This window comes from Antedon bifida, chromosome 5 (assembly GCF_963402885.1).
Source record: "Antedon bifida chromosome 5, ecAntBifi1.1, whole genome shotgun sequence".
Taxonomy (NCBI): domain Eukaryota; kingdom Metazoa; phylum Echinodermata; class Crinoidea; order Comatulida; family Antedonidae; genus Antedon; species Antedon bifida.
The window spans coordinates 9,069,317-9,085,346 of NC_136230.1; the positions used below are offsets into that span (position 1 = coordinate 9,069,317).

The 16,030-nt window shown below is 31.9% G+C and overlaps 1 protein-coding gene across 2 annotated transcripts in view; it reads left to right on the forward strand.

The window, feature by feature from the left end:
* Positions 1-8,636: 8,636 nt before the first annotated feature.
* The window catches only part of LOC144842630 (rho GTPase-activating protein 6-like), a 71,865-nt gene continuing 64,471 nt past the window's right edge, over positions 8,637-16,030 (forward strand). Inside the window, exons 1-2 of one of the 2 annotated variants that reach the window (XM_078699107.1) lie at positions 8,637-8,847; positions 11,565-11,656. In XM_078699107.1, coding sequence (XP_078555233.1) covers positions 8,790-8,847; positions 11,565-11,656 — 150 coding nt within the window. In that variant the 5' untranslated portion in view covers positions 8,637-8,789. Of the gene's footprint in view, positions 8,848-10,490; positions 11,657-16,030 lie in introns of those variants that run through there. The other variant, XM_078699106.1, reaches the window with a different exon arrangement.

Sequence of the window (16,030 nt, forward strand, 5' to 3'; positions counted from 1 at the left end):
ATCCCTGTACTATAGTACAGGGATTTTTTCCAAAAATGGCCAATTTTCGACCCTTTTATTTTTCGACATAAATCGTTTCTATGGCACTATATGATGTTGTATGATCATATACAGCAATATTATCGCATAAAAATTGAATTTTAAAAACTTGATAATTTGGCTATTTTTCGACAAAATCCCTTACAGGGATTTTTTTCCAAAAATGGCCAATTTTCGACCCTTTTATTTTTCGACATAAATGGTTTCTATGGCACTATAAGATGTTGTATGATCATATACAGCAATATTTTCGCATAAAAATGGAATTTTAAAAACATGATATTTTGGCCATTTTTCGAAAAAATTCCTTACTATAGTACAGGGATTTTTTCCAAAAATGGCCAATTTTCGACCCTTTTATTTTTCGACAAAAATGGTTTCTATGGCACTATAAGATGTTGTATGATCATATACAGCAATATTATCGCATAAAAATTGAATTTTAAAAACTTGATAATTTGGCTATTTTTCGAAAAAATCCCTTACTATAGTACAGGGATTTTTTCCAAAAATGGCCAATTTTCGACCCTTTTATTTTTCGACATAAATGGTTTCTATGGCACTATAAGATGTTGTATGATCATATACAGCAATATTATCGCATAAAAATTGAATTTTAAAAACTTGATATTTTGGCCATTTTTCGAAAAAATTCCCTTACTATAGTACAGGGATTTTTCCAAAAATGGCCAATTTTCGACTCTTTTATTTTTCGACATAAATGGTTTCTATGGCAATATAAGATCTTGTATGATCATATACAGCAATATTATCGCATAAAAATTGAATTTTAAAAACTTGATAATTTGGCTATTTTTCGACAAAATCCCTTACTATAGTACAGGGATTTTTTTCCAAAAATGGCCAATTTTCGACCCTTTTATATTTCGACATAAATGGTTTCTATGGCAATATAAGATGTTGTATGATCATATACAGCAATATTATCGCATAAAAATTGAATTTTAAAAGCTTAATATTTTGTCCATTTTTCGAAGAAATCCCTTACTATAGTACAGGGATTTTTTCCAAAAATGGCCAATTTTCGACCCTTTTATTTTTCGACATAAATGGTTTCTATGGCAATATAAGATGTTGTATGATCATATACAGCAATATTATCGCATAAAAATTTAATTTTAAAAACTTGATATTTTGGCCATTTTTCGAAAAAATCCCTTACTATAGTACAGGGATTTTGTCCAAAAATGGCCAATTTTCGACCCTTTTATTTTTCGACATAAATGGTTTCTATGGCACTATAAGATGTTGTATGATCATATACAGCAATATTTTCGCATAAAAATTGAATTTTAAAAACTTGATATTTTGGCCATTTTTCGAAAAAAATCCCTTACTATAGTACAGGGATTTTTTCCAAAAATGTCCAATTTTCGACCCTTTTATTTTTCGACATAAATGGTTTCTATGGCAATATAAGATGTTGTATGATCATATACAGCAATATTATCGCATAAAAATTGAATTTTAAAAACTTGATAATTTGGCTATTTTTCGAAAAAATCCCTTACTATAGTACAGGGATTTTTTCCAAAAATGGCAAATTTTCGACCCTTTTATTTTTCGACATAAATGGTTTCTATGGCAATATAAGATGTTGTATGATCATATACAGCAATATTATCGCATAAAAATTGAATTTTAAAAACTTGATAATTTGGCTATTTTTCGACAAAATCCCTTACTATAGTACAGGGATTTTTTCCAAAAATGGCCAATTTTCGACCCTTTTATTTTTCGACATAAATGGTTTCTATGGCACTATAAGATGTTGTATGATCATATACAGCAATATTTTCGCATAAAAATGGAATTTTAAAAACATGATATTTTGGCCATTTTTCGAAAAAAATCCTTACTATAGTACAGGGATTTTTTCCAAAAATGGCCAATTTTCGACCCTTTTATTTTTCGACATAAATGGTTTCTATGGCACTATAAGATGTTGTATGATCATATACAGCAATATTTTCGCATAAAAATTGAATTTAAAAACTTGATATTTTGGCCATTTTTCGAAAAAAATCCCTTACTATAGTACAGGGATTTTTTTTCCAAAAATGGCCAATTTTCGACCCTTTTATTTTTCGACATAAATGGTTTCTATGGCACTATAAGATGTTGTATGATCATATACAGCAATATTTTCGCATAAAAATTGAATTTTAAAAACTTGATATTTTGGCCATTTTTCGAAAAAAATCCCTTACTATAGTACAGGGATTTTTTCCAAAAATGTCCAATTTTTGACCCTTTTATTTTTCGACATAAATGGTTTCTATGGCAATATAAGATGTTGTATGATCATATACAGCAATATTATCGCATAAAAATTGAATTTTAAAAACTTGATAATTTGGCTATTTTTCGAAAAAATCCCTTACTATTTTTTCCAAAAATGGCCAATTTTCGACCCTTTTATTTTTCAACATAAATGGTTTCTATGGCACTATAAGATGTATGATCATATACAGCAATATTTTCGCATAAAAATGGAATTTTAAAAACATGATATTTTGGCCATTTTTCGAAAAAATCCCTTACTATAGTACAGGGATTTTTTCCAAAAATGGCCAATTTTCGACCCTTTTATTTTTCGACATAAATGGTTTCTATGGCAATATAAGATGTTGTATGATCATATACAGCAATATTATCGCATAAAAATTGAATTTTAAAAACTTGATAATTTGGCTATTTTTCGACAAAATCCCTTACTATAGTACAGGGATTTTTTCCAAAAATTGCCAATTTTCGACCCTTTTATTTTTCGACATAAATGGTTTCTATGGCACTATAAGATGTTGTATGATCATATACAGCAATATTATCGCATAAAAATTGAATTTTAAAAACTTGATAATTTGGCTATTTTTCGAAAAAATCCCTTACTATAGTACAGGGATTTTTTCCAAAAATGGCCAATTTTCGACCCTTTTATTTTTCGACATAAATGGTTTCTATGGCACTATAAGATGTTGTATGATCATATACAGCAATATTATCGCATAAAAATTGAATTTTAAAAACTTGATATTTTGGCCATTTTTCGAAAAAATTCCCTTACTATAGTACAGGGATTTTTTCCAAAAATGGCCAATTTTCGACTCTTTTATTTTTCGACATAAATGGTTTCTATGGCAATATAAGATCTTGTATGATCATATACAGCAATATTATCGCATAAAAATTGAATTTTAAAAACTTGATAATTTGGCTATTTTTCGACAAAATCCCTTACTATAGTACAGGGATTTTTTTCCAAAAATGGCCAATTTTCGACCCTTTCATTTTTCGACATAAATGGTTTCTATGGCACTATATGATGTTGTATGATCATATACAGCAATATTACCGCATAAAAATTGAATTTTAAAAACTTGATATTTTGGCCATTTTTCGAAGAAAAATCCCTCACTATAGCACAGGGATTTTTTTCGAAAAATGCCCAAAATATTGACTTTTTAAAATTCAATTATTTTGCGATGATATTGCTATAATGTGCGTATATATTGCTTTGCATCAACTTTTAAAGCCATAGTAAACAGTTTTGTCGAAAAATAAAAGGGTCGAATTTTTGCAATTTTTTCGAAAAACGCCCAAATTATTGAATTTTTAAAATTCAATTATTTTGCGATAATATTTCTATATGTATCAACTTTTAGAGCCATAGTAAACAGTTTTGTCGAAAAAGAAAAGTCGAAATTTTGCCATTACTGTATAACATAGGATTTTTTCCAAAAATGCCCAAAATATCGAAAATTCAGTTATTCTTCGATGATATTGCTATATGTGCGCATATATTGCTTTGCATCAACTTTTAGAGCCATATACAGTAAACAGTTTTGTCGAAAAAAAAATGTCGACCCTCTTAATTTGTTGGCATAACTGGTTACTATATCATAATTGACATGCGCAGAATCAAGTAATGTGTTCTGCGCATATCAGCTATGATGTTATGGTAACCAGTTATGTCAAAAAATAGAAAGGTAGATATTTGGCCATTTTTTTTTAAAAAATTCATGTAATAATACAGGGAAATTTTCAAAAAATGGCAAATCTTTTATTTTTTTACATAACAGGTTACTATATCATCATTAACAAGTGCGGCATCAAATGTGTTCTGCCCATGTCAATTATGATATAGTAACGAGTTATGTCGAAATATAGGAATGTCGAAATTTTTTTTTAATCCCTTTACTTATATATAGTATGTATAGTACAGGCAAATTGACGATGTAGATGCTCTTTTTCCAATCTGCCGATCTCCCTACCTACCTTAATCGTGTCATAGTTACTTCCACCGTTCAACTTCACTGTCATCTTTACCCAAATGACATGGACTGAATGCCATTCTTCGAAAAAGCTACCATTAGCCTAACCCTAACATTAACTATCACTACACTTATAGTCTAACTAAATAGTACGCTACTGGGTGAATAATCAAATACTGGGCAAATTTTAAAATTCTACTTTATGAATGACAAAAAAGCAAATTCATTTCAATCTCAGACTATTGACGTGGAAGCACCTCACTTCTCAGCTACTACTGGTCTAAATCCCAGCTCCATATCTGTGCCTCTCAAATAAAATCTGTCGTATCCCTACTTTAATGACGCCATATTAATTATTTCTAAGGTTTACCCACACTTGGTTTAACACCACTTTTATACACTAATCACATTTCCTCAATGCCATTCTTCGAAAAAGCTACCATTGAGCCTAACCCTAGCATTTACCCTAACTACACTTAAACTTATTAAATCCTAGACATTGTATCAAACCCTAGTCTAACTAAATATTACCGGTGAACAATCCGATAGTTGGGAAATTTTAAAAATCGACTTTGCAATGAATAACAAAAAAGCCAATTCGTTCTCAACCTCAGGCGTGATTCCAACTATTGACATGGTAGCATGTTACTCCTCAGCCATTGCTGATCTAAATCCCAGCTCCATATCTTTGTCTCTTAAATGCAACCTGTCTTATCCCTACTTTAATCACGCCATATTATTTACTTCCCACACTTCGTCATTTACACAAATCACATGTCCTCAATGCCAGCCTTTCGAATAAGCTGCCATAAAGCCTATCCCTTACACTTATTAATCCGAAGCCTAGTACTTTAACCCCAGCCTAACTCAATATTACTGGGTGAACAATCCATACCTTAATCACGCCATATTTACTTTCCACTTTTACACAAATAACATTGCCTTAATGCCATCCTTTCGAATACATTTACATAAAGCCTTATTCGCATTAACCCTACTTACACTTACCATAACCAAGGAGTTTTATATTTTACAACTCCCTGCCATAACCCTAACCCTAGATTAACTCAATATTACTGTATGAAAAATCCAATACACATTTCTTCATTACAATAATAACGATAAAGCAAATTCGTTCTGAACCTCTGGCGGGATTCCGTCTATTTGACATGTTAGGATCTCACTTTTCAACGACCGGTGGTCTCATCTCAGATCACTATTCATCTCATTTCTCTAAATCAATCAAATCGTTATTCCCACTAACTCCACTATGCCATTTTGTCAAAATTCTCAATGATCCTCATCTCAAATCCTTATACTGTATTTCTCTACCTTAATTACCACTAAGCCTACTAACTAACTTACACTCCACTTCTTCAACCAACGATGGTCTCATTCCAGTTCACTTCCATTATTAGTACCTCTTAATAGCTTGCCGAATAGCCTTCGTCAATGATCTAAGAAGAATACATGGTTATTTAGAACAGTTGTTATATAGGTTATAACAGGTCATATAACAAATAAGGAATGTTTTGTATTCATTAAAAGCGGCCTCGTTAAACAATCAATCTAACATACTTTTAATTCTGTCAAAATGTTCGGTTCCTCTATATTAATTCATAACACGATCTTATCTTCTTTATTAAGGAATATAAATCACAATGCCAAAGGTATAGTATCGTTGTATTAACTCCTAAACCTAATGACCGTCCACGGCGAATTTTACCTTACCTCGACAGCCTGGAGACGTGTATTATATTCACCTTAGTTAGCTTTCATTTCTGTAATTATTGTCACGGATCGAAAGTTTTGATCGAATCGCTTGGTGGCGTGCGTTGGAATGTAAATCTAATTTACATACCATGAGTCTCTCGCGTTGGTTGTAGTATAGGCGCGCATTTTCACGAAAGAAAGATGTAAATGTTTTTCTTATGTGTTAAGATTGATGGTTGGTTATTAGTACCGACAATTGGATTTTTATTTCTTGTGCAGTGCCGATTGTCAAACGCTCCTTACAGACAATTAAGTTCATCATTTTGAAGAAGTGGTCAGATCAGTATCACTCTGCTGAACCCACTAGGCCTATAGAAAACTCTAAACTAACTAAAAGGCAGATTGCATGAGAATCCAACTTCAGCTTTAGAAACACGGTGGTCAAACTCCAAAAGTTACCCGTCTACTGTTGGTACCTTCGTAAAGTAAAATTCGAAAACAAGGTTGTGTTCTTCACACTATCTTCTTTAGCATGATTTCAAAAGTTCAAATGGCCACCGGAGGTCCAAATGACGAGGATGGTACTATAGTACAGTATATCTATGTCGTCACTGATGGCATCATGTTCAACCCAAGACGATTGAAAGACGACAACAACTGTTTCGGGAACTGTTTGCAACCGATGCTGCCCTGTTGCTCAACACACAGGGATAGCACAGGTTTTGCACCAACCTGCATCATATTATCATTAGACAGCTGAAGCCAATACACCAGTTCAGGTTCAACTACCTGATGCACCATCTTGTCTGATGCCAAATCAATCAATCAAATGAAGCTTCGACAGGTTGTTTCAGAGTGTAAAAATAAAGACAAGCGTGTAGGCCTACACTGCATACTGTAGGCTACAGAGCCGTCCTGTCCACCCTCATCTACTCTACTCTAGGAGATCGCCACATTGCCATGGCCCAACTCTGCTCTGTGACCGTAGCAAAGGCGCAGCAAATAGGCAGAGAAACACACTTTAAAAAGTACTAATTTCTGCAGCTATCTAGGCTAGTACAGTAGTATTAGTAACTAGGCCTACCCGTCCGTCCTAGCCTAGTAAGCCAGTATACCAAAGAATATAATTAATAGTATACCTAAGCCTAAAGTTTAAATTTTTTTTTGGCCGGCCAGATTTTTCGTGTTAGCGCCCTCAACGTAAACAAAGTTTTTTTTAACAGCAAACTACTGTATTTATACAGTAGGCCTACAGTATTCATAACCATCAAAATAACCAATTAATTAATTACAATTAATTGTGTGCAATAATATTACTGTATTCTGAACTAATTATTTGCCTAAATAATTAATAATGAGCAACAGTGACAACTGCTTGTTTGCCACTCAGTGTTTGGAGAAGTTTGTGGGTATATGTCTACTACAGGATCACATGACTACAAGACTATTATTTGATTCGCTGAGTTTTCATGAAAACTATTTTTCCACTGTGTGTCAATGTTTCAGACAACTGGTCTATATACTGGCAAACTTTAACTCGGACTTGCTGATTGAGATTGCAAAATTGACTATGCTAGAGTAGGCTTGCTAAATGAAAAGAGTTAATTTATGTTGTTTCAGCATCATCGGTCGGTTCTGAGTGTTTCTCGTTGGAAGCACTGTTTATAGAGTAAAGTTTTACAGTCTGAAGAGTGACATACAGCATTAGCCAAACTCATGACATTACCTGCCAAGTTTAAACATGTATTTATAGTTTTCAACATAATAGCCATTTTTATAGCAATAACAAAATCACTGAGACGAAAACAAAAGGGCATACTCGTGATTACACGGTGATTAAAGTGAGTTAACCGTAATGTCGTGTGGGCATATGTCTGCCCGATAAAGACCACCCCCCTTCAGCGGTGCGCGTTTAAGACATGATATCGTTATGACTTTATAAAACATTAAACATATTTTATTAAACATTTAAAATATCATGTTATCACCCTTTTGCGCTTGTTCTGTTTTTCGAAAATAACGTTTTAAAATGGTGATTCGTTTTAAAATTAACAGATTATGTTGGTATTACATTCATCCAAAAAGTATGACTAAACACATACATAGAAGAAATAAACATACTATGCAGGTTTGTTTATCTAACCATCTTCTCTTATCAGCAGCATGTCGGCCTACCCGTTTGTTGTAACAACATTCTTATGAGAACGGTTTCTATTTAAGACATACAGATAATGAACATTGCTCGAATTAGCGTTTAAATAAATATGTTTGTTAATGATGTCCTTATTGAGACCTACGCACGTCACGTAAGCGTGCGCCGTTTCACCTGCGTTCTGATCGATTGACGTTGAGAGGTTAAGATCGTCGCGTGTTTACTTCTTTACTTCTTGTTATTTTTAAGCCGTTGTCGTTTGCGACAGCTGTATTAACGATTTGATTTACTTCAGTCGAGTTTCCCATCTTGGATGCAAAACATTTTCTTTTCAACTTGGATGATATTATAAGAACGTTTTACCCTTTCAGACGAGATCAATATTGAGCGGAAGATTGATCAATAATTCCTCCGCAGCTATAAATGTTTCAAATTTTGGGAGGTGTCTTGGATTTATATTTAAATGAATTTTTTCTTATTTACGTAAATTGTAAATATTTCGAGCGTATATCAATTTTATCATCTGTTTGTCGTCGGAAAAATAATTCGTCAGGTTGGATTCGCGAGGTAGTTTTCGTCGTCTACTCGGAATGGGGACTGCAAAGGAGGCCTCCAGAGGTGGCGATGTAACTGAACCACGAATCTCAGGTAAATTAACCAAATGATAGTGCATGCTATTTTACTCTCTCAACATTCGATAAGGCCTATACTTACAAATACTTGGTACCTCAAACTGTTGAATATGAAATATTTACGTATATATTTCCATAGGAAAGCTTCGTTCCCACTTCACAACGCAAATGCGTGCGCACATTGGACTGCTTGTGATTGGTCAACGAACACTCGTTGCGTCTACGTCAGTGCGTTAAAGTGTGAACCAAGTAAAACCTTTGCTTTAAGCAACATCTAATGGCATCTAATCTTTGCCAAAATTATTTTGTACAGTATATATAAACCCTTCGTCATTTTTTAATACATAGGCCAGGGAGTTGTAAACAACTCCCTGCATAGGCCTACCATTGTAAATAGGCCCTATTCTTCTCATCTATCATCAGAATAATTATTCTTATTTTGTTTGCCAAGTATACAACCAACAATAACAAACTACATAAGTAAGTTGGCAGGGGACGCAAAAGAGAGTATGTGCTCCACTCTGCATTAAAAAAAGTAGAACAACTTATAATAATATATGGAAAGAGTCTTACCACGCAATGTGTTGAACAAAGAATATTGATAATTTCCGCTTGTCGTCCTTTTTTTTTTGTAAAATATACAAGTGATATATCTTATATAAATATCAAATAGACTTAAATAGTTTCATGCATGAGTTCGTGTCTGCAAAACAATAATTGAGATATCTTGTTTAAATATAAAATAGAAAATAGACTATAATTTTGCCATGCGGATCGCTGAAAAGATATCTCTAGTTTTGTGGGAACAAAAATGATGAATTTAAACTGACAAAATGTGTACGCTACCGAAATGAGGATGACTGTCTATACTGACATCGGTGGTAGAGAAGAGGAAGGGCGTGTGACTATAAGTAAGACAATGATTATGATGACCGCTAGTTTTAGATTTGGAACTATTGGGACCCTAAGGACTAGGCAAGGACTAATGTATGTTGCTAAAATGATGATGATTATTATTATTTTATGATAACTGGATTTATAAAATGACATGGTGACGATAAGATGATTATGACAATATGGCGGCTATTTAAAAAACAATTACTGTATTCATATTTGATAGTGACGGAGGAAAAGTAAACCGTTTATTGCGATAAATTCTTTAAAAAAATTACATTTTAGCTAGGATAAACATGTTGCATGATATGCAACCTTAAAAAATGTATGTAGCGCCCTCTTTTAAGTTTCTACAAAATTCTCTGAGGTAATGAGATAAGATTGAGCCAATATCAAATCGCTGTTTGACGCACGTCGTGCCTTATATTAAATTGTTTGTGATTACTGTATTACATTGGGAATTATTCTACTTGCTGCTACTGCGTTGGTTATTGACAGTGCTTAGTCGTTTTTTTTTCTCGGATCTCCAAACTTTCTTATTAAAGGACTGAGATTTGACCAATCAGAGTGTAGCGTGATATTTAATGAATGAACACAGTACAATACAAAATGCCTTCAGCGCATGAACATACACTTTGCATTTGAAATCGACAACACTAAAAGGAAAAACGATATATCGTATAGTTACTTTTACATTGGAATAATTTGAAAGTAAATAATTATCTGATCGTTTCTGTTCAGTTTCTGTAAATGAACTCTTTGGAAACCCACTGTGAGCCTGAGTGCGTCCAAGCAGAACCTAATCAGATGGACCTTTGGTATGAAATCGGATACGTGAGGACTAGTGTAGACCTGTTTCTGTACCCTGTATTTGCTTATCAAGAGAGCTGAGGGATAGAGTCAATAAAGTCAATAGGATCTATTGAAGGATGCACCGTTTTGCTGTTTAGCAGTCTGTTTTCACATACTATTAAATGAATGTCTTGTTAAACTGGGAGAGGTTGTTTAAATCAAGTCCAAGACCAGAGATCAAGGAGTTTGTCACCCCGGTATTTTTCAGCTGATCTTGGTGTAACCTGGTTTACTGACAAAGATCAATTAAGCAAGCAGTGTTTTGAATGAACTTGTTTTGGATTTTATGGAATATATTTAAAGAAGGATACAAACCTAAATTTGAATGTCTTAGCCGTCTTTTGTTCTGAAAGATGGATGTTGATACTGATAGAGAGGTTATGAACGTTTTGTCAAATTCAAGTAGTAGTGAGATGTATGGTGATGATGGTCCTGTATCAGAAAGCCATCAGAAATATCTTCTAAAAAAAGGAAGATCTTTACCAGGACACTATGAAAATAATACTGATGCAGGAAATAACAACACCTTAATAAATTCAAGACCTAAATCATTGAAATTAAAGGTATTGCCATTGGACAATGAAACACTGATACAAGGCCACCGGCCATTAAAAGCAGCTCAAAGTTGGGATCCAAATCTACGACCACTTTCTGCAAAAGAGAGCTTATTTGATACCAAATTAGGAAAAGATGGCAAAAATAAACCACCACCTTTGCGTAGGGCAGCAAGATCTTATGACCAGTTTAGTAAATCTTCATACCAAGTTGGGAATAACTTTCCTGTCCCATCGCCAGCTACTCGCCGCCGACTTACTTATTTTCAGCGATTGAAAAACAACATGTTTTCCACAAGTCATAACAGATCCCCAACATCACCACTGCTTCAAAAGTCTATAAGTGTTGAGGAGGGCAGGTCATCCCCCTCCTATGAAGTTGAAAGAAGTTCTTCATTTACTGACACAATTTCTAATCCCCCCTCTCCTTCAGTTAACAAAGGAAACAAGTTTAACCGGAGAAAAATATGGAAGACAAAATCAAAATTACAGCCTACACCAGCAACAGCAGTTTGGGCACCAGAGGTAAGTGAAATATATTTTAATTCAATGATTCTTTTGAAATTTCAGAATACATTGATACAATCATTTAGTTACTCCAAAGATATGGATGATGAAAACAAATAGCTTCAAACATTTTCCACTTTCTTCTCACAACACACAGTAGTATAACAGCAGTGCACAGATCTAAATGAGAAAAAGAATATTTTTTTTATTTTTATTTTTTTCCATAAACAATCATTATTAACATAAAATCGTGGTATCTCAATGTTCAACAAAATTACCAGATAGATAGGAGGTATTTTGTGAAAGAGAATTTTCAAATTACTTGTTAGCTTGTTACTCAGCATGGCTTAATTATAGATAATTTTGTACCATAGTGAGATTTTGTATATTCCTTGAGAATTTCTAGTTTAGGCTTTTAATATTGTTCAATACTGTATTATTATGTTTCCTAAAATGGATGTATCTTTATCAAAATAAGGTACAAAAAGCATTATTTAATTCATAAATTCATGAACTGTTTTTTTTTCAATTCATGAAATTGATTAGTTTATGCTAATAGAAGTTAATTGTTCTTCAGTTTCCAAAAATAATACATTTTTCACTAAAAATGATTTATTAATGTGTAGCTAGTTAATAAAAATGTTTCATAGTTGACTTTATGAGTTGGCAAGATTAAATTGTAGGGGAGGTATAGGGACTTGCAAAAGACTAGAGGCACAGTTCAAACTGTGCAAAAATATCATTATTTATGTATTCAAATTGTGTATTAAAAATATATAGACATTTCATGTACTGCTCTTTTCAAAATTGTGAATTCTGCCCTTGAATGACTGAATTGATTAAAAATATAATTGTTTTGATTTACAATACTTTTTTCATCATAAACAAAATACAATTTGAAGTGAGAAAAGAATATTAATAATAACACCTTGTATAATCATAAAATAACAAATTATAGCAACAACAAAAATTGATAAATTAAGATGCTAACATCTTACTTTATCCATCATTATGACAGATTTTGTTTCCAAATTTCCATAGCAACGGTTTCCGTAGACTTCCTTTACAATTAATGGATTTGAATCTTCTGTAGTAGAGAATCAATTAACCTCTGCGGCAGTTAAAAACCAGCTTTTGTTTTGTTATTATTTCAAGTATAATGGCCGACTAAGATAATAACGTGATAGGCGCCAAATTCGATGAAATGATGAATAGAGCAAAATCAAAATACTGTACAAGCTGAAGATGATTTTATATCTAATAATATACTGATCACATGTTTTGTATTTTCTTAACTCTCATATCTGTAATACAAAATAAATGCAAAATTCAATGCTGATTCGATTTTTGATGTTTTTAACTCCTGTTGTCAAATAAGAGACATTTAATAATTTGATAATACAAACTTATATTGTTCCATCTGATTTTTTAAAAGACATTAGTTATTAATACAATATTTTAATTGTTCAACATTGTTAAATGTTTACTAAATACTATTGCCTCCCACCTCCCACAAAAATACGCTATACAAAATTACTTGATGCTCTAAAAAACCTCCCCATAGATTTGATAAGTCAGGAAGGCAACAGATGGTAGCAGAAAATGTTATAGTCCTATCTGTCTGGTTTTTTTGGGGAGATCTAATCCTCAGACACTAGTTTCTATTGCGAGCAGATCTTTTTTGAGCATTTTGAGGAGGTCATAAGTGACCAGTCGAATATGCCTAATGTAAATGATAATTGTAGCAACGTATGACAATTAATTAGCTCTTTCAAGTAATTAGCTCTTTCAAATGAAGTAATTAGCTAAAAACTACAAGGTTTGTTTTGTTTTTAATTAAAGCTCATTAAAGGGAATTTGAAAATATTGAAGGACGACAGTAATAATCAAGCTTTTAGTTCCTAGGTTTTTAAAGTCAGAGCTTCCATCCAGTTCTAAGTTTACTCTTAATTAGAAGTTTGGAAATTCATCAAAAAGAAAATAATGAAATATTATGCATGAAGTCTGCTTCTCTGTACCAGTAGCCTTAGGATCAAACTAAGCTGCACAATAATTATTATGGTGATGAATGATGATTATACATTTTATAAATAAAATTCTAATTAATTGGAAGAATTAATTTATAACCAACAGATTACTACTATTACTATCTAATACTATCCTCTAGATATCGACCAATTTATTCAGTTTGCTAAAAAAGTATTTTTAGAAATTGACCATGTATTATTTTATTCTTGAAAACTATTATTTATATATTTACAATATTCATAGTTTTGAACTAAATGCGCACGGTTATAATGTAAACAGTTATTTGAATTTTGAAATATAAAGAATAAGATTTTAAATTTCCTATATTTTTTTACTCTTTGAAATATGAATATATTTATACACTAATATTCATTTAGTTCAGATATGAAAACTGTGCACTGTTGTAAATATGGATTATAACAAATGAATGTGTTCTATTTTTAACTATAAAATAGAGTAAACTGTCTAATTATGGATTGCTAGTTTACACTCCAATAAACATATTCATGTTTAGCTGCGTCTAGTTTCATTGTACAATGACAAATGTATAGCAAATATTTTAGTAATGGAAGAATACTATCTGTATATAGGCTAAATTATGCTTAATTCTGAGATAGACGGACACAATGCAAAAACGGTTATGCAGTTACATATAAAATTTGTCCATTTTAACGGAAATAAAATATATTTAAAACAAATAAATAGAAATACTTATTTATCAATATAGATTTTGAAATATGGGGCTCTAGGATTCACCCATGAAATATTATACCTCCATGATTGAGCTAATATGTGGTGAGAGTATAGTAGGGAGTTAAATTATATGATTCAATGAAGAAGCTTAAAAACCAATCCAATTTCTGATTCTGTTTAAATTATATTTTAGAACACAAAAAGCTTCCAAATTATTTATTAATTCAAGAACAATTTGAGACAAGATATTTTATAACACTTTTCATTGAACTTCTTGGGAAAGGCAATAACCATCTACTCTTTATGACCCTGGCATGACCCTGCAGAAGGCTTTTAAAACAAATCAACTTTGTAGCAGCTAACAAATTGAAAATGTTTGAAATTAGGATTTTCTACTGCTTTTTCTTAAATTGATTCCAATCTTACCCAAACATTCCAAACCTCTTATCAGTTGTTTCCAAACATTGATTTTCAGGCGTTTCACAACCAGTAGCAAATATTAAAGATTGTTGTAAAGGTTAAAAACAAGATGTATTGTCCCCAAAACATGAAAAATATGGATAAATAAAATTAAGCTTTTGTCATTTTGTCTTTTGCCCAAAAACACAAGATTAACATAATAAAGGAAAAATTATAGTTTTAAATAATAAATGTACTCACTTTTGCAATTTTCCTTCCCTAAAAAAAAATAATGATTTTAATTATAAAACTTTAAATTTAATATTTGACATTTTTCAAAATAAGTTAGTTTATAATGAGAGGTTGTTATGGGTTTTACTCGTCAATTTTGGCAGTGAACCTGTATTGACTTGAATGTTGTTTAAGACTTTTTAATTTGGATGAATAAATATTAGAACTATTTGTACACAATTATACTGAGAGCAATATTAGTTATCTATCTGAAACATTCTGAAACAGGAAGTTGTTGATGTTAACAACACATATGGAACCTTTTGCTTAAATCTAAAAATATGGTTATCTTTATTGCTAGTTTATCAAACCATTGTTAATGGACTCTATCGGAAATAATTTAATATAAAAAGATAAGATAACTGTTTTGTGCTATACGAAAAATCGTTAAAAAACAAGCTATTTACAAATTTATTCCTATTGCTTATCAAAATAATAATGCTAATGGAAATGGTCAGACCACTTCCATTTTAAGAAAAACAAATCTCCCACCCGCAGGAAGAAGTGGAAAACAACTTTGGCTTCTTTTTTCGCATAGAACCTTTGTTTGAAAATTCCTGTCACCACTGTGACCCACCTTCATTATTACCCATTTTAAAATATTGCCACCTTTGTTGACACACACATATGATTTCTATATTGTCTAAAAAATTATTACAATTCTGAAATGAATATGTAAAGAGAGAAGACCGTTTATGTGGTCCCTGCAGTCTTAATAAAACTCACATCATTTTCCACAATTCATAAGAACAGGTGTTGTTAGACAAACAAGATTTATTCAACTACTATATTCATCCTTCAACCACACATTTTTATCATTTGAATTATCTGAATTTGCATCAACTTTGATTTTTGTCCTTTTTATATAAAATATAAAACTTTTCATCTTGCTTTATCCAAGCTTGATATAATCAATCATCTATATATAAATTATGGTTAATTCTGACATAGGCGAGCACAATGCAAAAACTTCGGTACAAA